The sequence below is a fragment of the Heptranchias perlo genome, chromosome 6 (genome assembly GCF_035084215.1).
Source record: "Heptranchias perlo isolate sHepPer1 chromosome 6, sHepPer1.hap1, whole genome shotgun sequence".
Taxonomy (NCBI): Eukaryota; Metazoa; Chordata; class Chondrichthyes; order Hexanchiformes; family Hexanchidae; genus Heptranchias; species Heptranchias perlo.
The window spans coordinates 26,827,198-26,853,145 of NC_090330.1; the positions used below are offsets into that span (position 1 = coordinate 26,827,198).

At 43.0% G+C, this 25,948-nt stretch overlaps 1 protein-coding gene across 4 annotated transcripts in view; it reads right to left on the reverse strand.

The window, feature by feature from the left end:
• Nucleotides 1–25,948, reverse strand: part of b3glcta (beta 3-glucosyltransferase a) — a 251,537-nt gene that overhangs the window by 99,233 nt on the left and 126,356 nt on the right. For all 4 annotated transcript variants that reach the window (XM_067985969.1, XM_067985972.1, XM_067985971.1 and 1 more), the window contains 3 exons: nucleotides 8,107–8,215; nucleotides 7,423–7,559; nucleotides 4,669–4,732 (listed from right to left, as the gene is read on the reverse strand). In XM_067985969.1, the coding sequence (XP_067842070.1) occupies nucleotides 4,669–4,732; nucleotides 7,423–7,559; nucleotides 8,107–8,215 (310 nt within the window). The remainder of the gene's footprint in view (nucleotides 1–4,668; nucleotides 4,733–7,422; nucleotides 7,560–8,106; nucleotides 8,216–25,948) is intronic.

Sequence of the window (25,948 nt, forward strand, 5' to 3'; positions counted from 1 at the left end):
CCAACCCTTGAGCCTGTCTTGTGCGTGTAAGTGGGCTGGGATGTTGCACTCGCGCAAAATGAAGGAATCATGGCAGCTGCCAGGGAATTTGGCACACCCCTGCAGAAATCTCTTCTAGTGGTCGCATACCAGCTGCACATTGATGATATGTGCAGCTGGTATGCGATGAGCGGTTGATGAGCGGTCCTGGCTCATGTGCAGGTCCTCGGATTGCTACGTATGTGCAATCAATTGCGCCCTGTGCCTGTGGGAAGCCAGTGAGAGAGCTGAAACCCACTGCCCTCACAGTCTGGCTAACGTCATGAGCCACGTCTGCAGGAATATCCTTTGTCTCCAAGGATCCAAGCTGACGTAGTCGGATGCCCTGGCAAACATGCCATCCATGACATGTCGTATACACTTATGTGCAGACGTCTGAGAGACCTGGAGATGTCACCGGTGGCGCCCTGGAACGATCCAGAGGCGCAGAAATTGAGGGCAGTGGTGACTTTGAGTGCGACGGGCCATCAGGCCCAGCTGGGAGCAGCTCTGCATGTAGGAACGTGCAGATGTCTGCGACCACATGATGACTCAATCTGAGTCTGTGTAGACACTGTTACTCAGAGAGGTCCAGGAAGCTCAGCCTCTGCCTGTACACCCTCTTACGTGGGTAGTGCCTTCTGCGACATTGGCCCTCTGTTGGTCCCCTCTCTACTCTTCTGCAGATTCTAGTGATGCATCTCTGTCTTGTGCACCTGCAACTCCCAGAACTGCACGCTGTGCCTGTGCGGATGGTGATGTGCCCCCTCCTCAGACATACTGTAGAATAAATCCACTGTGCCCCCATCCTGATGTTGTCAGTTTGAGGGGGTCCAAAATGTAGGTAAATATGTGTGAACACAAGAATTTTGAGTGTGAACAAAGAAATCTCAGTCTAAACACAAAGAACTCCCAGCCAAAGGTTTGTCTGAGAGAACTGGTTGCCCTGCTGCAAAAATTCACCTTTTATTCACTTGTCAATCACTGGTTTAAAGGTCCAAATGAGGGTCGGCTGGAACTCACTTCCGTTTCCATGGCGTGTTTCAAAGGCCACGGGAGACATGTTCAGGAGAAGTTAAAATGGTCTGTGTAACTCAATACTCGAAAAGTTAATAGCATTAAGTACTTTAAATACCTAAATTGGCCCTTTTAATATTGGCCCGATGGCTTTAAATGCTGGCGTGACTTCCGGGTGTCAGAAGCGTGCGCGCATCCAATCGCGTCTGTGTCAAACCCGGAAGTAGGCGTGTTGGAGCTGGGATGTGGTCCCGCTCTGAAAATGGAGTATCTTTACTGCCCACCCGCCCCGAACCTACCCATTCTTTGGAGTTAAAATTTACCCCCTGATGTGTGAAGTGCATCAGGCTCCCCCACTCCCTCTACTATCTGGCACTGAGACCTGAGGTCTATGTGTGTAAGAGATCCTGGATGTGGTGGAGGAAGCGAGGAGGAGTAATTTATATTGAAACATATTCCTTCTACTTCAACTTTTGATCAAAACCACTTAGCACGCACTCATTCCAATACACAGCTCAGTGGCATGTCATCTTCAAACGTTATATAATCAACCAATAATCTGCAGCCAGGTTGAGTATGACATTAACCGTACTTCAAAATATGAACCGTGATTTATCGTGTTACGATATTCCCTTTATGTATAGCAGGACTGTTGTAAATCTTTTTTATTATCCTTTTTTTAACCATTCAGTTACAACTCAAGAAACATTTGTTTTAAATTATCCTTTGCAAAAATAATTAGATTCTAACAATTAGTTTCTGAAATTGATGTGTTAGTGCATTTGAGGACACATTTAAGAAATAGGGGGTTAAATTGGTCTTCAGTGAAAGTGCAAAATGGGCAATGGAAAATCGGCAGCCCATTTTACTCAATGAAGTCAATGGAAAAGAAAACCGGGCAGGGTGTAAAACAGGCGGCCGATCTGCTGTGGCCCCGTTTTGCGCTTTCACAAGATCAAGTTCACTATATTTTTTCAGTTTCTAATGAGCAAACTTTTTCTCATTACTCTCTTTCATTTATGACTGAAAGTCTTCACAAAAAGAACACTGAATATAATGAAAGACCATGAGCCCGAGGTACAGATCAAGCAGAACATCAGTGCCTTTAAAGGCAACATCAGACTTTAATTCTGGAACACGTCCGCACAGGATGTTAAAATATTTTTGAAATGGTCAAACTGTGACAAAATCTATTTTAAAATAATACAGTTAACGGGAATTTTACAAATTTGCTCCCCTGGCAGGGAGCTTCACCTGCTGAGAGCACAAATTGGGAATTCAGACAGGTCAGCGGGCTCTGCACGAATTTCCATCCATCCATTCTAATGGATAGAATATTCAGCTAACCTCATGCCTGAATTCCCGATATATGCTCCCAGTACTTGAAGTTCTGTGCCGTGAGTATAAATTTCTGCATAGTCTGTGAGAATGTAATTAGAATACACATAAGAACGTTGAATTGCCATTAAGTACTTTTTTAATTTGATGACATTCAATTTCAAATCAAATCAGATTTTGTGATGACCAGTATCATGATTTTGAAGTTACTGTATGCTAATGAGAACAGAAGGGCTGTTGTTAATCATCAATTGCTCAGTAACAGGGAATAGCCCTGAACACTCTGACAGACCGCACATCAAATGGTGTTAAAACAGAGATCGCGAAACTGGCATCTCATTGAACTGAGAATCCCTGTGTGGTCAGTGTCCAGTAAGATATTAAAATGCCTACGTGGCAAAATAGCAGAATGCAAAATGGTTAGGAAAGGGTTAATAAGTTGATAACTGGGGTTGGGAAGGGCCCCCCCCCCTGCTGGGCCATATGTTTGCTTAGTCAGCAGGCCTGCATTGTCTTATCAATGATAAGTCTTTGATGTGATTCAAGGACTGGTCTGAATGTCTCCATGTTTATGGAAGATCAATATAGTAACGAGCTTAGCCAAAGTTGAAAGACATTCCAAGTTGGGAGATAAGGAACAGAAGGAACAGGGAAGAACATTCCATGTTGGAAGGTGAGGAAGTATCCCCTTTGATGTTTAACAGCAACATGATCAGCACATGGATTATCTATGATTGGCCGGAAATAATGTAACCCCGCATGGCAACCTGTGCCCAGCTTATGATTGGTGTTGACTCTTGTGTTAACGATGTTCCAACCCCTATTGATCTGTATAAAGGTATGAGTTTTTGTCTTTGTCTTGGTCTCCTTATTCTGTTAGAATCGTCCGGACTCCCTCAGGAATCTGAATTGAAGCTACAGACTAAGATCTGCTATTAAAGTTGTGTTGAACTTTAAGGTGTATTCGACTCAGTTCTTGCTGAACCAGACTGAGGGGAAAGAATCCGGTTTGTCAGAACACCATAGTGACCCATAGGTAACCAGAGATCGAGACTCACTGTACATTACATAGGCTCATTACTGTAATAGACAGCAACTGAGATTCACTGTAAATCACAGATTCATAACTCTAACAGATATATTGAGGCTCACTGTACATCACAGACATATTTAACAGAGAAACATTAAGATTCATTGTACATCACATAGACCCATAGCTAACAGGGACAGATTGAGAATCTTTATATGTCATATGGGCACATACATCTGACTGAGAGTGATTAAGGCTTACTGTACATCGCAGATTCATACTTCTAACAGACCAGGATTGAGATATATATCTCTAACAGAAAGATTGAGATTCAAAGTACATCATAGGGATTCACAACAAAGAATGAGATTGAGACTCACTGTACCTTGCAATAACACCCTTAACAGAGAGACTGAGGAGAATATTTTAACCCCCAAGAACGAGTGGGTTGGAGGCGGGTGGAGAGTAAAAATCCTCCGTTTTCAGAATGGGACCGTATCCCGGCTCCAACATACCCTCCCGATCTTTTCCTGAGCCCCCCAATCTCTTCCATGGACCCCCCCAATTTTCTAACCCCCACCACCCGATCTCTTTCTCAGCCGCACGAACTCCCCGATCTTATAACCGGCCCATGATCCCTCCCTCCCTCCGATCCCCGGCTGTGGCCTGCTGCAGCACGCCTTCCTGCCCAACAGCCAGCCTGTCAGTCAGGCTGGCTGCCGGGCGCAAAACCCGGAAGTACAATTGATTGGCCTCATTAAGGTCATTTACCTTCCGGATTTCACACCCGGAAATCTTCCACCCCGCTCCCTTCCTGGCTCACAGTTAAAATTTACCCCTGAGATTCCAGAGATTTGGGTTGAGATTTCATGTATTAATTTTTCAGAGGACTTTACCAGTTGGCAGAGAAGGAAGATTTTTACCACATTGACCTGGCTGCATTGAAACCCAGGTCCCCTATTAACATTTTGTGTTAAACAAATGATGTTGGGATTTTTTTAATCTACATTGTACTAAGAAGCACCTTGTTCCTCTTACAAATGCGTGGACTTGAACTGGTTCTAAATAAATACTTTTAGAACAAACTCCCAAACAAAATGGAAACAAATGGTATATCTTTTTAAAAGATTACACCACACAGATGCTAATATGAGGGGAGTTAAAAATAATTAAAACTTATTATTAATTGTTAAAATACATGGACAAACTAAAGAATCTCAATAATTTGCAGCAATTTGCTAAACACAATCTTAACCATCACATACCTCATGTTTCAAGTCTATAGTAAAATCTGCAAAAGGCTTTTCAATCCTCAACTGTTTTGCAAGTCTGTTAGTGTAACAGAGGTGAAGAAAAGTTAATTTAGGACAAAACTGTTTGAGTTATAATATATTTTTGAGGTATAGCCAACGTTCATTGTATTATGTCATCTTTGACAAGCGTGCTAGGTTAAATAATTTTCTTGCATTATTGCTAGAGCTTCAAAGAGATAACAGCAAAGGATCAGATGAAGATGCCACAGCCAAAGTTAATTGCACACAAAACCCTTCAACACAAACTCAAAATATAGTCGGTAACCTTTTTTTTCTGGTGAAACTTTAAATTAAATTGGCATCAGTATTTTCTCCTCTTGATGTACAAAAACAGAATTCAGAGCCATGAAAATAAAAATCAGTACTTTTCTTGCAGCACAGAAACTATGGGGGTAATTTTAACCCCCAAGAACGGGTGGGTTGGAGGCAGGTGGGAGTTGAAAATAGTTGTTTTTTGGGTCGCGACCGCAACCTGGCTTCACTTCTGGGTTTAATGTGGGCGCGTAAAAATACAGGCTTCCCACTGGGAATGAAAAATCCGAAAAGTTTGCAGTTGCGACCCAAAAAAACAACTATTTTCACCTCCTACCCGCCCCTAACCCACCCGTTCTAATAATCTAATAATCAATAAGGCTAATGGAATGCTGGCCTTTATATCCAGAGGACCAGAGTACAAGGGAGCAGAAGTTATGCTGCTGCTATAAAAAACCCTGGTTAGACTGCACCTGGAGTACTGTAAGCAGTTCTGGGCACCGCACCTTCAGAAGGACATTTGGCCTTGGAGGGAGTGCAGCGTAGGTTTACTAGAATGATACCCGGACTTCAAGGGTTAAGTTACGAGGAGAGATTACACAAATTGGGGTTGTATTCTCTAGAGTTTCGAAGGTTAAGGGGTGATCTGATCGAAGTTTATAAGATATTAAGGGGAACAGATAGGGTGGATAGAGAGAAACTATTTCCGCTGGTTGGAGATTCTAGGAGTAGGGGGCACAGTCTAAAAATTAGAGCCAGACCTTTCAGGAGTGAGATTAGAAAACATTTCTACACTCAAAGGGTGGAAGAAGTTTGGAACTCTCTTCCGCAAACGGAAATTGATGCTAGCTCAATTGCGAAATTTAAATCTGAGAAAGATAGCTTTTTGGCAACCAAAGATATTAAGGGAAATGGGCCAAAGGCAGGTATATGGAGTTAGATCACAGATCAGCCATGATCTTATCAAATGGCGGAGCAGGCTCGAGGGGCTGAATGGCCTACTCCTGTTCCTATATTCCTATGTTCTTGGGGGGTAAAATCATCCCCTATAGCCACATACTTGGAAATCAAGAGTAAAGGTCAGCACCCCTGACTCGCAGCCCGCATGATTTTTTTGACAATTAAAACCAATGGATGGAAAATTATGTGGGCAGTAAAATTAGGTGTGCTGACCCAAATTCTTGAAAAGCATTCATGTCCCGTAAAGCTCTGCGCTAGCTGCCCTAAATCGTAATATACAGACTGACCCCTTTGTAGTTCTGCATCCTGTGAGTCATGTATTTAGGGAGCCAATTTTAATACTAGATTCCATTGGCACCAAAAGCCATCCGACACCTGGTCAACATAACAACTGTTGAACAGCTCGTCATAAAACTTTTATTTTAAAAATTGACAGTTAAAAAGATTTCTCATGTTATTAACATGAGATGGCAGCTTTGGTGAAAGTGGTTAAATAAGACTTACAAGATTGCCAAACAAAACCATATATTGAGCTTGTCGGGAATCTGTAAAAGGATTATCAAATGATGCCAAACCCATCATAAACTATCTAAGCTTTCATGGGTGTGGCCTGATTGCCATAATAAATCCATACAATAAGATAATACAACCACTGAACTAGATTGATTCCTGGGATGAAAGATTGAGTAAAATGGGCCTATATTCTCTGGAGTTTAGAAGAATGAGAGGTGATCTCGTTGAAACATATAACATTCTGAGGGAGGGTTGACAGGGTAGATGCTGAGAGGTTGTTTCCCCTGGTTGGAGAGTCTAGAACTAGTGGGCATAGTCTCAGGATAAGGGGTCGGCCATTTAAGACTGAGATGAGGAGGAATTACTTCACTCAGAGGGTTGTGAATCTTTGGAATTCTCTCCCCCAAAGGGCTGTGGATGCTGAGATGTTGAGTATATTCAAGGTTGAGATAGATAGATTTTTGGACACTAGGGAATCAAGTGATATGGGGATCGGGTGGGAAAATGGAGTTGAGGTCCAAGATCAGCCATAATCTTATTGAATGGAGGAGCAGGCTCGAGGGGCCATATGGCCTACTCCTGCTCCTACTTCTTGTGTTCTTGTGAATTTACTGCAAACCCACATAGTGCTTCTGAATTATTTGAATGCTGCTGAAATCCAAAATGTTGGGAGCAGCCATTTTGAATATCAGCAGAAACATCCCACTTTTGAAAGAAACTAAACCAGTGGTGAGGGAAGACATTATAAGCTTGGAATAATCACACAAAAGGATTTTTAAATCATTAAGGTGATGGCTACAAATATTTGGAAAATGATTGACAGACTGCATCATAATAAATGAAGCAAGGTTTTACTGTTGGTGAGATTACAACCCCAACACAAGGCTGATATTGCAGAATTAGGAATGGTGAGGATTTACTGCAAATGAAAAAAATATTCTGAATCTCAGTAAGTTAATTATAGGCAAATCAGTCACCTACCTGTTGACAAGTGGAATGCTCAAGGCCCAGCCAGCAGCAAAATCTGGATATTTAAAAACCATTGGATCTTCAGCAAAAGCGTAATGATGAATAATTGTAGATTGTTCATCATATAGAGCCTTCCCTAAGAACCACTCCTATAACAAATAAATGATTATATGTAGTTTAAAATAAAGGAAGTATTTAGGTCCAGTGAGTGTTTTAGATATGAAAGTGACAGCCCAGATAAATCACTTGTCTGACAAAACGTTATTGGTCAATAATGTACTATTTTACAGATATGTATAAACTACAGAGGTTCATTCTTCCTTGAAGGTAATCTGGCTTTCTTTCAAAGTTTATAATTAGAAAAGACTACCACTATATTTGCATATTTATTCTATCAGACAGGTTTGTGGTGAAAAGTTTAATAAAACAATCAAGTCTAAATTATATCAGATAAACTTTGCATTTTCTCTGAAATTATAATTATCAAACCTGCACTTTGGTGAGATTAAATATAATGAAATAATTTGTGATCTTCCCAAATCAAAGAAATTAGGCAAGCGAAATGTATGATAAATGTGGATTAATTATTTATGCCTGTTCCTCACATCAGATACAATTGTTAAATTAAAAAACACATTGTGCAAAGGGCAATAGTAATCACTAAATTCCCTGAGCGTTTCTCATTCACTGGAGTACCTTTGTTTTGTCATATCTACTAATGACCTCCAACAGCTTTGGTATTTGTATCCTTGTTTGTTCTTCACAAAAGAAAATCCAGGATTTCTTGCCATAAGTAGTCGAAAGGCTAATGATAAATAAAAGCAGCATTAACATCAGAATAATTCCCTGCTACTAAAACTAAATTACAGAAATCATTAGAATCATCTCTCATTAGGTTCCAATGCTTTTTGGGCCAGCTGAATCCTGCCCAGCAAATCACTTCATCCAGTCATGGAAGCACTTTTTCAATTATTCCCAAGAACCAGCTGGCCATCCAATGCTCCTCAGAAGACAGACTGTTTCACTGCAGCTAATTGGACATTACTTTTAAACTAAGAAACCTAAGGCTCAATGCCCATTATGCAGGACAATGCCAAGGTTGAAAAAAGCAGGATATATTAAGTAGTAATGATTAACAGATGCCTGTGGAGAGAAATGTAAACAATTTTACAACACCAAGTTATAGTCCAGCAATTTTATTTTAAATTCACAAGCTTTCGGAGACTTCCTCCTTCCTCAGGTAAATGTTCCTGAACATTTACCTGAGGAAGGAGGAAGTCTCCGAAAGCTTGTGAATTTAAAATAAAATTGCTGGACTATAACTTGGTGTTGTAAAATTGTTTACAATTGTGGAGAGAAAGACAGAAGAGCTCTACAGCGCTGATGCCCTGGAAAAAAAATGAGTTTGAATAGGAGATGTTGCAATCAGTCTTAGGGCTGGATTCTCTTCTTTGGGACGGAATAGTGGCAGAGCAGCACTGCCGCCGGTCCCTCTGACTCCACCTCCACCCAACCCATTTCCCTGGGTTAGTGGTCATTAGTCATCTAGGATGGGCTCCCAGCAGGATTCCTGCCACCAAGAGGAAGCATGCCGCTACCAACCAGGTACATCAGGCAGTGTTACAGCAGAACCGAAACTGGGACCTACAAAGGCAGGTGTGTAGGGCAAAACAGAGGGAGAGTAGGCCTTCCCTAGGCCCTCTCCTTTCATCAGAAGACCCTGAGGCTTTTACTGCCACTACCCTGGGCCTAATGCCACCTTCCACCAGGTGGTTCCGGGAGCAGTGGTAACTGGGTCAGAAAGGAGGGAAAAGGGATGGTGAGTGAGCGACAGTCCTAGTGAGAGGGCCTTCCCACCCCATTTTCCCGCTGTTTCCACAGCAGTCCCACTGGATTTAAGGGAAGGTCAGAGGAAAATCCAGCACTTGGCATCAATACAGTGAGGATGCAGGGAAGAGTATATTTTGACGACAATGCTGTCACCATTTTGCCTCCTTCTTGCTGATTGCCAGGGACTGGTCAAATACATCATACACTGTGAATAATCGTTCAAAACTATACACTTTGTGAATGCTTGCACTGTTTTCATATGTGAATGCATCAAGCATAATCGTATGAAAAGGAAAATGCTTTTCATACAATTATTCTTGTGCATTCATACAGGACATTGCTGCAGGCTTTCCTCAGGGCAGTGTCCTAAGCTCAACCATCTTCAGTTGCTTCATCAATGATCTTCCCTCCATCATAAGGTCAGAAATGGGGGTGTTCACTGATGATTGCACAGTGTTCAGTTCTATTCGCAACCTCTCAGATAATGAAGCAGTCCATGCCTGCATGCAGCAAGACCTGGACAACATCCAGGCTTGGGCTGATAAGTGGCAAGTAACATTCGCGCCAGACAAGTGCCAGGCAATGACCATATCCAACAAGAGACAGTCTAACCACCTCCCCCTGACATTCAACAGCATTACCATCACGGAATCTCCCACCATCAACATACTGGGGGTCACCATTGACCAGAAACTTAACTGGACCAGCTACATAAGTACAGTGCCTACAAGAGCAGGTCAGAGGCTGGGTATTCTGCGGGGTATTTCTGACTCCCCAAAGCCTTTCCACCATCTACAGGGCACAAGTCAGGAGTGTGATGGAATACTCTCCACTTGCCTGGATGAGGGCAGCTCCAACAACACTCAAGAAGCTCGACACCATCCAGGACTAGGCAGCCCTCTTGATTGGCATCCCATCCACATTCACTCCCTTCACCACCGGTGCACTGTGGCTGCAGTGTGTACCATCTACAGGATGCACTGCAGCAACTCGCCAAGGCTTCTTCAACAGCACTTCCCACACCCGCAACCTCTACCACCTAGAGGTGGTAGAAGGACAAGGGCAGCAGGCACATGGGAACAACACCACCCGCATGTTCCCCTCCAAATCACACACTATCCCAACTTGGAAATATATCGCCGTTCCTTCATCGTCGCTGGTCACAATCCTGGAACTCGCTACTTAACAGCGCTGTGGGAGAACCTTCACCACATGGACTGCAGCGGTTCAAGAAGATGGCTCATCACCACCTTCTCAAGGGCAATTAGGGGTGGGCAATAAATGCTGGCCTTGCCAGCAACGCCCACATCCCATGAACAAATGAAAAAAAAATGTTCTGGGGGGGAAGAAATAAGACTTCCGATATATTACAGAGACGACCTGAAAAATTAGCATCCACCCGTGATCTACGTCACTAACCTTCAAGAAAATGGAACAAAAGTTATGGTCTAGTTATTTATACCAGAAGCAGTATGATTAAACTGAACAACTGCAATGCCAATATTTTAAAGCAGTAAATTGTAAGATTGCGGGGCCCTAAAATTGGCCAGGGTCCCAGGATGTGGGGTTTGTTAACCTTAAATCGAACACAAGCAACTGATTACATAAGCAACAATGAATAATTCCCACAAAGGAAATGCTTACAAATATAAAAGGTAAGAACTCAAATACAATAAGAACAGAAGCCTACACACTGAAAGTCACCACGAACAGAAATTTTTGGGGAAGTTTATCAGGTGTACTCAAAATTATAAAATGAGTAAGTCAAATCCTCAGAATCTTATGTATATAGTACATCAGCACATGCAAACACCACACTCCAGAATCTCACCTTTTTTTATAAATGCAAGATCTTAGAATGCTGAATTCCTATCAGCTGCAACCTGAAACTGATGAGCACATTCCAATCTGCAAAGTTTTCTAGCCAGACAATAATCTAAGTGACCTTGGCCGAGCAATTGGGCCATTTGGCATCTGTTGTTCCAGCGCTACGCGGCCCCTCGAAGTGCCACGATAGCGTCTTGGCTGCGCACGCATGTTTCTAGTGTGACATGCACCGGACACCATCTTGGTATAGGTATTAGCGCATGCGCAGAGAGCGAACGTTGGCAGCATGTAAAGTAAGGAGAAAATGGATACAATCAGTGTGCAATTCTGATTTAAAGTTATAGACACATTTTGGAACTTAACGCTCAACTCAACGTACAGTCTTAACCATGCACACCTGAACATGTCTGAGAGTGCCTGGAGGACCCCGCACCTGTGCTATTTAAAGGGACCATGCAGGATTTACAGGTTAGTTGCTGGATTATTGCTTCTGGCTGCTGGTGCATTTGTAACTGTTTTTGGAGGTCTCCTATACTTGAATACTAGGATGCGGGGACATCGCCTAACATTTAGAGCCAGGATGTGCCGGCGTGAAGTTAGGAAACGCTTCTACACGCAAAGGGTGGGAGATGTTTGGAACGTTCTTCTGCAAACGGCAGCTCATGCTAGCTTAATTGAGAATTTTAAATCTGAGTCTGATAGATTTCTGTGAACCAAGGGGCATTGGGACCAGTTCTGGGGAGGTGGGACCTGTACAGGCCGGACTGGTTGCACCTCAACAGAGCTGGGACCAATGTCCTCGCGGGGAGGTTCACTAGTGCTGTGGGGGAGGGTTTAAACTAATTTGGCAGGGGGGTGGGCACCAGGATGTAGGATTGGAAAGGAGAAACAAGGTGTACAAAGGATTGGGAGAGACAAATAGCACTAGAATAAGAAACAGTACAGTATTAGGTGGGATAAGACTAAGAGAGAATACAAGTCTAAGATAGGTTTACAGTGCATCTGTCTAAACGCACAAAGCACAATAAATTAGGTTGGTGAGCTGCAGGCGCAAATAGCCACATGGGAATATGATGCTGTGGCGATAACGGAGACCTGGCTCAAAAAAGGGCAGGATTGGGTAGTAAATATTCCTGAATACAAGGTGTTCTGTCCAGTAGTGTAATGACTCTTCTATTGTTTCCTAACTCTAACCAAATAAATTCTGTCCTCGACCCCTCCAGGATATTCTCTCTCTCCAGCACAGACAGAGAATATCCTGGAGGGGTCAAGGACAGAATTTATTTGGTTAGAGTTAGGAAACAATAGAAGAGTCATTACACTACTGGGTGTATTCCATAGGCCACCAACTAGTGGGAAGGATATAGAGGAGCAAATCTGGAAGGATATTACAGCGAGGTGCAAGAGCCATTGAGTAGTAATAATGGGGGACTTCAACCTTCAACTATCTTAATATAAACTGGGTTAGTAAGAGTGTTAAGGGCAAAGAGGGGGAGGAATTTTTGAAGTGTGTTCAGGAGAAGTTTCTTGACCAGTACGTTTCCGACCCAACGAGGAAGGAGGCATTGCTGGATCTGGTTCTGGGGAATGAGGTGGGTCAACTGGAGCAAGTGTCAGTGGGGGAACATTTAGGGAACAGTGATCATAGTATCCATAAGGTTTTAGATTAGTTATGGAAAAGGACAAGGAGCACTCTAGAATAAAAATACTAAATTGGAGGAGGGCCAATTTAAGTGGGTTGAGAACGGATTTGGCCCAGGTAAACTGGAATCAAAGATTGGCAGGCAAAAGTTAAAAACAGTGGATGTCCAAAGGGACTTAGGGGTTCAGGTACATAGATCATTGAAGTGTCATGAACAGGTGCAGAAAATAATCAAGAAGGCTAATGGAATGCTGGCCTTTATATATAGAGGACTGGAGTACAAGGGGGCAGAAGTTATGCTGCAGCTATACAAAACCCTGGTTAGACCGCACCTGGAGTACTGTGAGCAGTTCTGGGCACCGCACCTTCGGAAGGGCATATTGGCCTTGGAGGGAGTGCAGCGTAGGTTTACTAGAATGATACCCGGACTTCAAGGGTTAAGTTACGAGGAGAGATTACACAAATTGGGGTTGTATTCTCTAGAGTTTAGAAGGTTAAGGGGTGATCTGATCAAAGTTTATAAGATATTAAGGCGAACAGATAGGGTGGATAGAGAGAAACTATTTCCGCTGGTTGGGGATTTTAGGAGTAGGGGGCACAGTCTAAAAATTAGAGCCAGACCTTTCAGGAGTGAGATTAGAAAACATTTCTACACTCAAAGGGTGGAAGAAGTTTGGAACTCTCTTCCGCAAACGGCAATTGATACTAGCTCAATTGCAAAATTTAAATGTGAGATAGATAGCTTTTTGGCAACCAAAGGTATTAAGGGATATGGGCCAAAGGCAGGTATATGGAGTTAGATCACAGATCAGCCATGATCTTATCAAATGGTGGAGCAGGCACGAGGGGCTGAATGGCCTACTCCTGTTCCTATGTACCTAAAACTGCAACTGAGCGATGGGCAGCCTTTAAAGAGGAGATGGTTTGGGTACAGTCTAGGTACATTCCTACTAAAGCTAGAGCTCCCTGGATGACGGAAGAGATAGAGAGTAAGATGAAGCAGAAAAAGGGGACAGATGTCAGGTTGATAATACAAGTGAGAACCAGGCTGAATATAGAATGTTCAGAGGGGAAGTGAAAAAGGAAATGAGGGGCAAAGAGGGAGTATGAGAATAGACTGGCGGCTAATATAAAAGGGAATCCAAAAATCTTCTACAGGCATATAAATAATAAAAGGATAGTAAGAGGAGGGGTGAGGCTGATTAGGGACCAAAAAGGAGATCTACGCATGAAGGCAGAGGGCATGGATGAGGTACTCAATGAATACTTTGCATCTGTCTTTAACAAGGAAGAGGATGCTGCCAAAGTCACAGTAAAAGAAGAGGTAAGGAGCCTTACAACACCAGGTTATAGTCCAACAGCTTTATTTGAAATCACAGGCTTTCGGAGCTTTCCTCCTTCGTCAGGTGACGAAGGAGGTAAGCTCCGAAAGCCTGTGATATCAAATAAAGCTGTTGGACTATAACCTGGTGTTGTAAGACTCCTTACATTTGTCCACCCCAGTCCATCACCGGCATCTCCACATAAAAGAAGAGGTAGTTGAGATACAGGATGGGCTAAAAATTGATAAAGAGGAGGTACTAGAAAGGCTAGCTGTACTTAAAGTAGATAAGTCACCCGGTCCGGAAGGGGTGCATCCTAGGTTGCTGAGGGATGTCAGAGTGGAAATTGCAGAGGTACTGGCCATAATCTTCCGATCCTCCTTAGATACGAGGGTGGTGCCAGAGGACTGGAGAATTGCAAATGTGACACCCTTGTTTAAAAAAGGGTGTAAGGATCAACCCGGCAACTACAGGCCAGTCAGCTTAACCTCAGCGTGGGGAAACTTTTAGAAACAATAATACGGGACAAAATTAATAGTCATTTGAACAAGTGTGGATTAATCAAGCAAAGCCAGCATGGATTTGTTAAAGGCAAATCATGCTTAACCAACTTGATTGAATTTTTTGATGAGGCAACAGAGAAGGTCGATGAGGGCAATGCGGTTGATGTGGTCTGCAAGGACTTCCAAAAGGCGTTTGGTAAAATGCCGCATAATAGGCTTGTCATCAAAGTTAAAGCTCGTGGAATAAAAGGGGCAGTGGCGGCATGGATACAAAATTGGCTACGTGCCAGGAAACAGATAGTAGTGGTGAATGGATGTTTTTTGGACTGGAGGAAGGTAAACAGTGGTGTTCCCCAGGGATCGGTGCTGGGACCATTGCTTTTTTTGATATATATTAATGACTTGGACTTGGGTGTACAGGGCACAATTTCAAAATTTGCAAATGACACAAAACTTGGTAGGGTAGTGAACAGTGAGAAGGATAGTAATAGACTTCAAGAGGACATAGACAGGCTGGTGGAATGGACGGACACGTGGCAGATGAAATTTAATGCAGAGGAGTGCGAAGTGATACATTTTGGTAGGAAGAACGAGGAGAGGAATTATAAACTAAAGGGTACAATACTAAAGAGGGTGCAGGAACAGATAGACCTCGGGGTATATGTGTGCAAATCATTGAAGGTAGCAGGGCAGGTTGAGAAAGCAGTTAAGAGCATACGGGATCCTAGGCTTTATAAATAGAGGCATAGAGTACAAAAGCAAGGAAGTTGTGATGAACCTTTATAAAGCACTGGTTCGGCCACAACTGGAGTAATGTGTCCAATTCTGGGCACTGCACTTTAGGAAGGATGTCAAGATCTTAGAGAGGATGCAGAAAGGGATGAGGGACTTCAGTTACATGGATGGACTGGAGAAACTGGGGTTGTTCTCCTTAGAGCAGAGAAGGTTGAGAGGAGATTTGATAGAGGTATTCAAAATCATGAAAGGTCTAGACAGAGTAGATAGAAAGAAACTGTTCTCATTGGCAGAAGGGACAAGAACCAGAGGGCATAAATTTGAGGTGACAAAAGAACTAAGGGCAACATGAGGAAAAATTGTTTTACACAGCCAGTGGTTATGATCTGGACTGCACTGCCCGGCATTAATTTCATCCCCTGCTGCCTCTCAATGCCTTTTGAGCATATGTCTGGAGGGCCTCTCGCTCCCCTGCGGATAAAGGATGTCCCTCCTCTGTCAACCTCTTGCACCAAGGCTTCTAGTGCATCAGCACAGAATCTTGGTGCATGCACTCTCGCAGGTCTGGTACAAACTCAGATCGGCAGATTGGAGGCGTCTGACATGCAGATTGGAGGATGTGGGATTTAATAGTGTGCAAGCTTTATTCAATGTTTTAACATAACTCATCAGTTTGTAAACATAGGGACGGGACGTGAATCTGTGTTTTACGTGTGCAATGTCTGATCTCTGTTCAGACAGCGCACTCTTATTTTCAGCAAATAACAGGGACTGGTTACCCTTTAAGAGAATTTTAAGAGACATCCTCCCTTTAAGAGATTTGGACTCCCCCTGCTGGTGTAAAGTGCACATTTCAATGAATCCTCAAGTCAGGCCTAGTTTTTAACCCTGCTGTCAGGTAAGTCCTCAGGCCGGACGAATGTCATGTCCTGACTGCGCAGGGATCACTGGGCACGGGTTAGTCACGGATTACGCTACCTACGCCCGATTATTGGCTTTGTCCAATTTAACCCCCCTTGAGCTTTGTTTACTTATAGCAAATAGACATCTTGCCCTGAAAAGGATAGACCATCTTAGACACAGCTCCACCTTATCAGCAGGATAGTACATCATGCATTGCATAATAGTGTGGTCATTAAAAAAAAGCGTATTATCTGAATAACATGCATGTTACCACAAGAGATCTACAAATAATATCAAACAGTAGGGGGGCTAAATTGGGCCGAGCAGCACTCGTTGTGTAGGCTCTACGCGGATTCCTAAACTCTGAAAATGGCGTCCGGAATGCACATGCACGCTTCTGGTGTGACATGCGTAGGACACCATCTTGGTAAAGGTGGTGGCGCACGTGCACCTAACGAACGCCGGTACCATGTAAAGTAGGGAGAATATGCGGTAGATCAGTATGTAACGCTGATTTAAAGAGACAGATGCAATTTTGGAATTCAACGCTCCAGTCAACGCACTGTCTTAACCTCACACAGCTGAACAGGTCTTAAACAGCATGGAGGACTCCCCGCCAGCACTATTTAAAGGGATCATGCAGGAGTTACAGGTTAGTTGCTGGATTATTGCTTCTGGCTGCTGATGCATTTGTATCTGTTTTTAGAGGTCTCCTATTCTTGAATACTAGGACTAGGGGACATAGCCTAAAAATTAGAGTCAGGGCTTGCAGGAGTGAAGTTAGGAAACCCTTCTACATGCAAAGAGTGGTAGAAGCTTGGAACACTCTTCTGCAAATGGCAGTTGATGCTAGCTCAGTAGTTAATTTTAAATCTGGAATTGATAGAGTTTTGTTAACCAAAGGTATTAAGGGATATGGGGCTAAGGCGGGTATATGGAATTAGGTCACAGATCAACAATGATCTCACTAAATGGCGGAACAGGCTCGAGGGGCTAAATGGCCTACTTCTGTTCCTATCTTCCTATTAAAAAGTTTTTAACACTCTACAGGGAGTGGGCTGGCTAGCTGACAGGCAATAGCAAGGACACTGGCTGAATGGCAGGGATAGGATAGGAATGCTGTCATCCTGAGAGAGGACAGCAGGTTCACGTCCCATGGAGCCACTGCCACTTGTTGCCTCCTGTTATGCGCCACCTTCTCCTGCAAGAAAGCGGGACATGTGTCGGTGAGTGTCCTGCAAGATGTTTGGGTAATGTGGCTGCCATGGTTGAATAGCTGCCAGTGTGTGTGGCTTGCAACAGTGGTAATGTGTGAGGGTGGGAGGAAGCATCTGATTGGAAGAGTTGAGTACTGATTGAAAGAGTTTGCTGGTAGGTGGCTGATGGGGGTTGTAGTGCGTGGAGCAGTGGATGTGGCTAGTGGTGCAGTTGGTAGGAGATGCCACTTGACAGTTGATCTCACTCGCCTTGACCATTCATGTCAAAGAATTGAACTTCTTCCTGCACCGCATCCACGTTTGTGGTGCTATGCGCCTGGCATTCACTCCGTCCCCTACTGCCTCCCACTGCCTTGGGAGCACATGTCTGGAGGGCCTTCCCCCCCCCGTGGACTTAGGATGTCACTCCTTCTATCCACCTCTTGCACCAGGGTCTCTAGTGCATCGCAGAGGCCCTGGTGCATCTGTGTTTTACGTGTGTAATGTCTGATCTCCGTGCGGAGCCGTATGTTATATTTTGCAAATATCAGAGTCCCTCAAACGTTGAGCAGCCCAGTTGTTGCTCATTAAAAATTCCAGAGGTCCCATCACCACCATGCTGCGCTACATCGCAGCACAGATTCACTTCCCGATCGGCTTCCACCACTTCCTACAGCCACAAAACACCTTTCTTTTAAGAGGTGCAGGCTGCCTTTAAGCTAGCCACTTGCAATATCTGGGCCCCCTGTTGGTGAGCAGCCACTCAACAGCGCAGGTCGGGCTGGCTGCGTGCAGCAATCATAGAAATCACCAGGCAGCACAAATGTTACGTGCTGCCTGCATCTCAACGACTCGGCGCGGGTTAATCGCGCACTGCGACCCCGGCGCCCGGTTTCAAGGGTTATCCATATAATCCCCATCATCTGTATACACTTCCTGTTCATCACACTTCCAGTGTCATACTTTAGTTGACTGGTTCTAATTTTATATTCATAACAGGGAAACAAATCAGAATTACATAAGTGGCGAATATAAAAAATTTTCAAGTTGAAGGGTGAGGAAACAAATCTAACAAATGGGGGCACGCCGCAAGATGCCTCACTCCAGAAAATTCTGTGCCAATGGGACGGATCTTGCTGGAGCGGGGCATCTCACGGCATACACCATTAGGTAAATTTTAACCCTCAAGAATAGGTGGATTGGGGTGGGTGGGAGGTTAAAATAACAGCTTTTCGGAGCAGGACCACATCCCGGCTCCAACTCGCCCACTTCTGGGTTTAACCCAGGCAGATTTGTCTGCGTGTGGATAGCAGACACCAGGAAGTCCCACCCCCACTTAAAGCTGGCGAGCCTATACTTAAAAGAGCAATGAATCTCATTGAAATACTTAAGGTACTTAATATTTTGTGTTTTGGAACATTAAAATTAATTTAATCTTACCTGTTCGGGTCTCCCATCGCTTCTGAATCACGTCAGGTGAAAGCAGGCAAGAAGGCCAGATCCATGAGGTGAGTGCCTTTATTGCACTGCTTGTGGGCCAGAAGGAGCAGGAGTGCTTCATCCAGGCCCAACAAGCTCAATTAGTCGACAGGAACCCAACCATCGGCCGCCTCCCCCCACCCCATGGTGGACCCCACCTACCTCCAACTCTTCACCCGACCTCTAGTGATCTCCTATCTTCTTCTCAGCCCCCAATCTTCTTTGTGGCCCCCTGAAATCCTCCCCTGCCCCCCTCCCAATCCCTTCCCCCAGCCCATGATCATTCCCTCCCTCCGATCCGTTGTCAATCAGGCTGGCTGCCACATGCGAAACCCGGAAGTAAAATTTATTGGTCTCATTAAGGTTGTGAGATCTGCCAACTTACCTTCCAGGTTTTGGGCCCAAAAGCGCTCCCCCCCCCCCCCCACCCCACCCTGCCACCGGCTGGAAGTGAAAATTATCCCCCATAAGTTAGACATTTTCCTGCGCCCTTCAGCTCGAAAAATTTTTGCGCTGTAACTTGCTGGAATTGCGAGCTGATAATGGCATGACCAGGGCAACCAGGTCTGGGACCATGGTGAACGGTGGGACCAACAATCTATTTCCTTTACCAATTAGATTTAAGGACTGAAAAAGAAACAGAGGAACGATGGAGAAGAAAATAGGGTGAATTTGAGTCAGATCAGGTACAGAAAGAGAAATAAAGAGAGGGAATGAAAGATTGGATTAAGAGAGAGAAAAAAAAAGACAGAAAGCAAAAGAAAGAAAAAAAATTGAAAATTTGACATTTTTAAAAATGATAACACTAATTCACTATCTGAAGGAATGAGACTCCACAGTTTAAATTGTTCCTTTTCTGGACCAGAGAGGGTGATTGGCAGTCATTAGCAATTATCATGTCGTTAAAAGGATACTTACGCTATTAATTACTAAACTTAACTTTCAGTGGCTAGTTTACTAGGCAATTAACGTGCAAATCCAGCAAGTTCTTAAAAATAACGGGGAGACTAAAGGCGAGATGCTGTTCGTGCGAAACAAACGGCGTAAATCAACTAGCAAGATCTGAAGATTCACAACTCACAAAATATCTCCTAATCCCCTGAACTTAGTGGCCGATTCGCACATTAATAACAGCATGTGTTATTAACATGCCGTTATTTTTCCAGCAAGATCCGGCCCATTGTGCTTTGTTACTGGAGTCAGGCAGCTCTGGTGCTTCTCCCTGAGGACTGAGCCTCACCTCTCTGAAGCTGGGTTTCCACAATGGGGTGTGGAAGTCAGTGAACTGAGTTTAATTTGGTTTTGGTTTTACTTATTACTTTTGTAACTTGCCCTGTATTGTAAAATGTCATAAAATTGCACAAAAACTTCAGTTAGCAGTTACTTATATTGATGATATTTTTGTTGAATCAGTGGAATTTACTTGGTTTTTCTCATTGCTGTCAATACTATTAGAACATCACAGGAGCAGTTTTTATTTAAGCATTACTTATCCTTAAATCTTTCTATTCTTTTGTGTTCTTCCCTTGATTTATAAATTATGTTGTAATTCATCCTACTGAAATCTTTGTATTCTATAAAACAAAAAGACAAATATTTTATTTGGAACTTGGTGATACTGAGACACTCAACTAAGGTAAATGCAATAATATTTGCAGTGGGCAAATGTCACATGATCAAGTGCGATGCAATTAAACACCATATGATCAAATATCACATAATTAAACCTTCAGAAATACGTCAAACCAGAATTGGCAACCCTATCCTTGGGATGTGAGGGATGCTGGCAAGGCTGCATTTATTGCCCATCCCTCATTGCCCTGAGAGTTACAGTTGTTTGTATAGCCGAGCGGCTTGCTAGGCCACTTCACAGAGCACTAAAGATCAACCATGACTGGAGTCATGTGTAGGCCTGACTGAGTAAAGGTGGCAAGTTCCTTTCCTGAGGACATTAGTGAACCAGTTGGGTTTTTATGAGAATCCAGCAGTTTTGTGGCCACTTTTTCTGCTATCAACTCACAGATAACCAGATTTGTTAAATTCAATTTCACAACTTAAGTCATCTCCCCTGATTTTATTCCTGTTATGTCTTGGTGTCCACACCAGAAGGACCAGGGAATGCTGACTGACATCAAGCCACGACAGCCAGGGTACATGCGTATGCACAAACCGCACATACAAGGAACGTTTCTCCTGGGTCGCCTGCAACAGCGCCCGGGAGACCAATCGCTCATTCCAGGAGACTCCTGGGCAATCCAGGAGGGTTAGCAACCCTACCCAAGAACACTAGAGGTGTTGTATCAGACTGGGGGAGATGTCGAGAAGAGTGCCACAGGGATCAGTGTCTGGACTCTTGTTATCTACAAGATAAAGTCATCTACAAAAATGACCTGAACGCAGAAAACAATTGTAAGTTTGTTAAATTTGCAAGAAAACACTGAAAAGGGTGAACTATAGGGAAAAAGAATGCAGTTAATGATTTTCAATAGATTTAGCTTATGAAATTGGGCAGACAAATAGCAAATTCACTGTAATACAGACAAATGTAAAATTTGGATATTGGATGAAAACTAAGTGATAACAGAGGAAAGCTTGTCAGGAAGGGACAGAAGGTATGGAGTAAAAAGTAAAGTGTTAAAAAAGGAAAAAGCAGGAACTAAGTGTCACAAAACATATTTGAAAGTTCTTTATCTGAATGCACGTAGCATTCGTAACAAAATGGACGAGTTAACGGCACAAATAACTACGTATGGGTATGATCTTGTGGCCATTACAGAAACATGGCTGCAGGGTGACAACGACTGGGAATTAAATATGCCAGGGTATTTAACAATCAGGAAGGACAGGCAGGAGGGAAGGGGAGGTGGGGTGGCTCTGTTGATAAAGGAAGGAATCACTGTAATACAGAGAAATGATATTGGGACAAAGGATCAGGATAATGAAGCAGTTTGGGTGGAGATAAGGAATAATAAGGGGAAAAAAACACTGGTGGGCGTAGTATATAGGCCTCCTAATAGTTGCAACTCTGCTGGAAGAAGTATTAATCAGGAAATAGTCGGGGCATGTAATAAGGGAACAGCTATAATTATGGGGGATTTTAACTATCATATTAACTGGACAAATCAAATTGGGCAGGGCAGCCTTGAGGAAGAGTTTATTGAGTGTATTAGGGATGGATTTCTTGAGCAGTATGTAACTGATCCTACAAGGGGGCAAGCAACCTTGGACCTGATCCTGTGTAATGAGCCAGGATTAATTAATAATGTCCTAGTTAAGGATCCCCTTGGAATGAGTGACCATAACATGGTTACATTCCATATCCAATTAGAGGGTGAGAAGGTTGGTTCTCAAACAAGCGTACTGAGCTTGAATAAAGGAGACTATGATGGTATGAGAGCGGAATTGATTAAAGTGGACTGGGAAAATAGATTAAATGGTAAGACGGTACATGAGCAGTGGTGTTCATTTAAGGAGTTATTTTACAACTTTCAAAAAGAATATATTCCACTGAGGAAAAAAGGGTGTAAAAGAAATGACAGCCATCAGTGGCTAAGTAAAGAAATTAAGGATAGTATCCGACTAAAAACAAGGACATATATGGTAGCCAAACTTAGTGGGAGGATAGAAAATTGGGAAGTCTTCAAAAGACAGCAAAAAGGAACTAAAGGACTGATTAAGAAAGGGAAGATAGATTATGAAAATAAATTAGCAAAAAATATAAAAACAGATAGCAAGAGTTTCTACAGTTTATATAAAAAGAAAAAGGGTGGCTAAGGCAAACGTAGGTCCCTTAGAGGATGAGACCGGGAAATTAATGGTGGGAAACATGGAGATGGCAAAAATGCTGAACAAATATTTTGTTTCAGTCTTTAAGGTAGAGGACACTAAGAATATCCCAACACTGGACAAACAGGGGGCTCTAGGGGGGGAGGAGCTAAATACGATTAAAATCACTAAGGAATTGGTACTCAGTAAATTAATGGGACTCAAGGCGGAAAAATCCCCTGGACCTGATGGCTTACATCCAAGGGTCTTGAGGGAAGTGTCAGTAGGGATTGTGGATGCTTTGGTAATAATTCTCTGGACTCAGCAAAGATCCCGGCAGATTGGAAAACTGCTAATGTAACACCCTTATTTAAAAAGGGTAGTAGGCAGAAGGCTGGAAATTATAGACCAGTTAGCCTAACATCTGTGGTGGGTAAAATTTTGGAGTCTATTATTAAGGAGACAGCAGCGGAACATTTGGATAAACATAATTTAATAGGACAAAGTCAGCATGGCTTTACGAAGGGGAAGTCATGTCTGACAAATTTGCTTGAGTTCTTTGAGGACATAACGTACAGGGTGGATAAAGGGGAACCAGTGGACGTAGTGTATTTAGACTTCCAGAAGGCATTCGACAAGGTGCCACATAAAAGATTATTGCTCAAGATAAAGAATCACTGGATTGGGGGTAATATTCTGGCATGGGTGGAGGATTGGTTATCTAACAGGAAGCAGAGAATTGGGATAAATGGTTCATTCTCGGACTGGCAACCAGTAGCCAGTGGTGTTCCGCAGGGGTCGGTGCTGGGTCCCCAACTCTTTACAATCTATATTAACGATTTGGAGGAGGGGACCGAGTGTAACATATCAAAGTTTGCAGATGATACAAAGATGGGAGGGAAAGTGGAGAGTGAGGAGGACATAAAAAACCTACAAGGGGATACAGACAGGCTGGGTGAGTGGGCGGAGATTTGGCAGATGCAATACAATATTGGAAAATGTGAGGTTGTGCACTTTGGCAGGAAAAATCAGAGAGCAAGTTATTATCTTAATGGCGAGAAACTGGAAAGTACTGCAGTACGAAGGGATCTGGGGGTCCTAGTGCAAGAAAATCAAAAAGTTAGTATGCAGGTGCAGCAGGTGATCAAGAAGGCCAACGGAATGTTGGTTTTTATTGCTAGGGGGATAGAATATAAAAACAGGGAGGTATTGCTGCAGTTATGTAAGGTATTGGTGAGACCGCACCTGGAATACTGCATACAGTTTTGGTCTCCATACTTAAGAAAAGACATACTTGCTCTCGAGGCAGTACAAAGAAGGTTCACTCGGTTAATCCCGGGGATGAGGGGGTGGACATATGAGGAGAGGTTGAGTAGATTGGTTCTCTACTCATTGGAGTTCAGAAGAATGAGAGGCGATCTTACTGAAACATATAAGATTGTGAAGGGGCTTGATCGGGTGGATGCGGTAAGGATGTTCCCAAGGATGGGTGAAACTAGAACTAGGGGGCATAATCTTAGAATAAGGGGCTGCTCTTTCAAAATTGAGATGAGGAGAAACTTCTTCACTCAGAGGGTAGTAGGTCTGTGGAATTTGCTGTCCCAGGAAGCTGTGGAAGCTACATCATTAAATAAATTTAAAACAGAAATAGACAGTTTCCTAGAAGTAAAGGGAATTAGGGGTTACGGGGAGCGGGCAGAAAATTGGACATGAATTTAGATTTGAGGTTAGGATCAGATCAGCCATGATCTTATTGAATGGCGGAGCAGGCTCGAGGGGCCGATTGGCCTACTCCTGCTCCTATTTCTTATGTTCTTATATACACAATGAAGGAAATAGAATTAACACAGAAGACATAGAAAGGGACCCAAGAGCAAAAGAAAATAATTTTGAATGTTGAGGTAATGTGGCAAAGCAATTAAAAAAATATATTATTTTGCAATACATACACACAACACTGGAGCATAAATCCATAGAGGTTATGTTGAGGCTATATAATGCACCGATTAGACCACACTTGCAATACAGTGTACAATTTCAAGCTTCAAAAAAGACATACAAGTATATGGGAGAGAGCGCAGAGAAGTGAAACAAGAAATATCCCAAACGTAAACCATATGAGGAAAGATTAAAGAAGTTTGAGTTCTACAGTTTAGACAGACTAAGGGTGGAAGGACATCACTGAAGTATATAAAGTAGTAAACAGTATAGATAAGGTGAACAAAGAATATTACTTCATGACAGATCAGGCCAGGAGGTCAAAAGGAACATAAATTTAAATTAGTGATATTAGAATTATTTATTAATTCAAAGGGAGATAAATATTTGAAATCATCTACCAGGCAAATGTTACACCCTTATTCAAAAAAGGGGTGAGGGATAAACCTGGCAACTACAGGCAAGTCAGTCTAACGTCAGTAGTGGGAAAACTACTAGAGATCATTATCAAGGACAAAATTAATTCTCATTGGATGCAGAGAGTAGTGGCGAACTGATGTTTTTCTGACTGGAGAGCAGTATGCAATGGGGTCCCCCAGGTGTCGGTATTAGGACCATTCCTTTTCTTGTTATATATAAATGACCAGGATTTGGGTATAGGGAGTACAATTTCTAAATTTGCAGATGATACAAAACTTGGCAAAGTAGTAAATAGTAAGGAGGATAGTAGCAGACTTCAAGAGGACATAGATAGTCTGGTGAAATGGGCAGACACATGGCAGATCCAATTTAATGCGGATAAGTGTGAAGTGATGCACTTTGGGAGGAACAACATGGAGAGGCAGTATAATCTAAATGGCACTATTTTGAGGGAAGTTTTGAGGGACCTGAGGGTACATATTCATAAATCTTCGAAGGTGGCAGGGCAAGTTGATAAGACAGTTAAGAAAGCGTGTGGGATACTTGGCTTTGTAAATAGGGGCATTGAATACAAAAACAAGGAAGTCATGCTAAACCTTTACAAATCAATGATTAGGCCTCAGCTGAAGTATTGTGTATAGTTCTGGGCACCACATTTTAGGAAGGTTGTCAAGGCCTGGGAGAGGGTACAGAGGAGGTTTACCAGGATGATACTTGGGATGAGGGACTTCAGTTATGTGGAGAGATTGGAGAAGTCAGGATTGTTCTCCTTAGAGCAGAGAAGGTTAGGGGAGACTTAATCGAGGTATTCAAAATTATGAGGAGTTTTGATGGAGCAAGTAGAAAACATTAAATAAAGGTTGCACACTGCTAATTCCCACATCCTTCAATCTGCATGCCAGATCCCACCAATCTGCCAATCTGAGTTTGTACTGGGCCTGCGAGAGAGCATGCACCAAAATTTTCTAATGATGCACT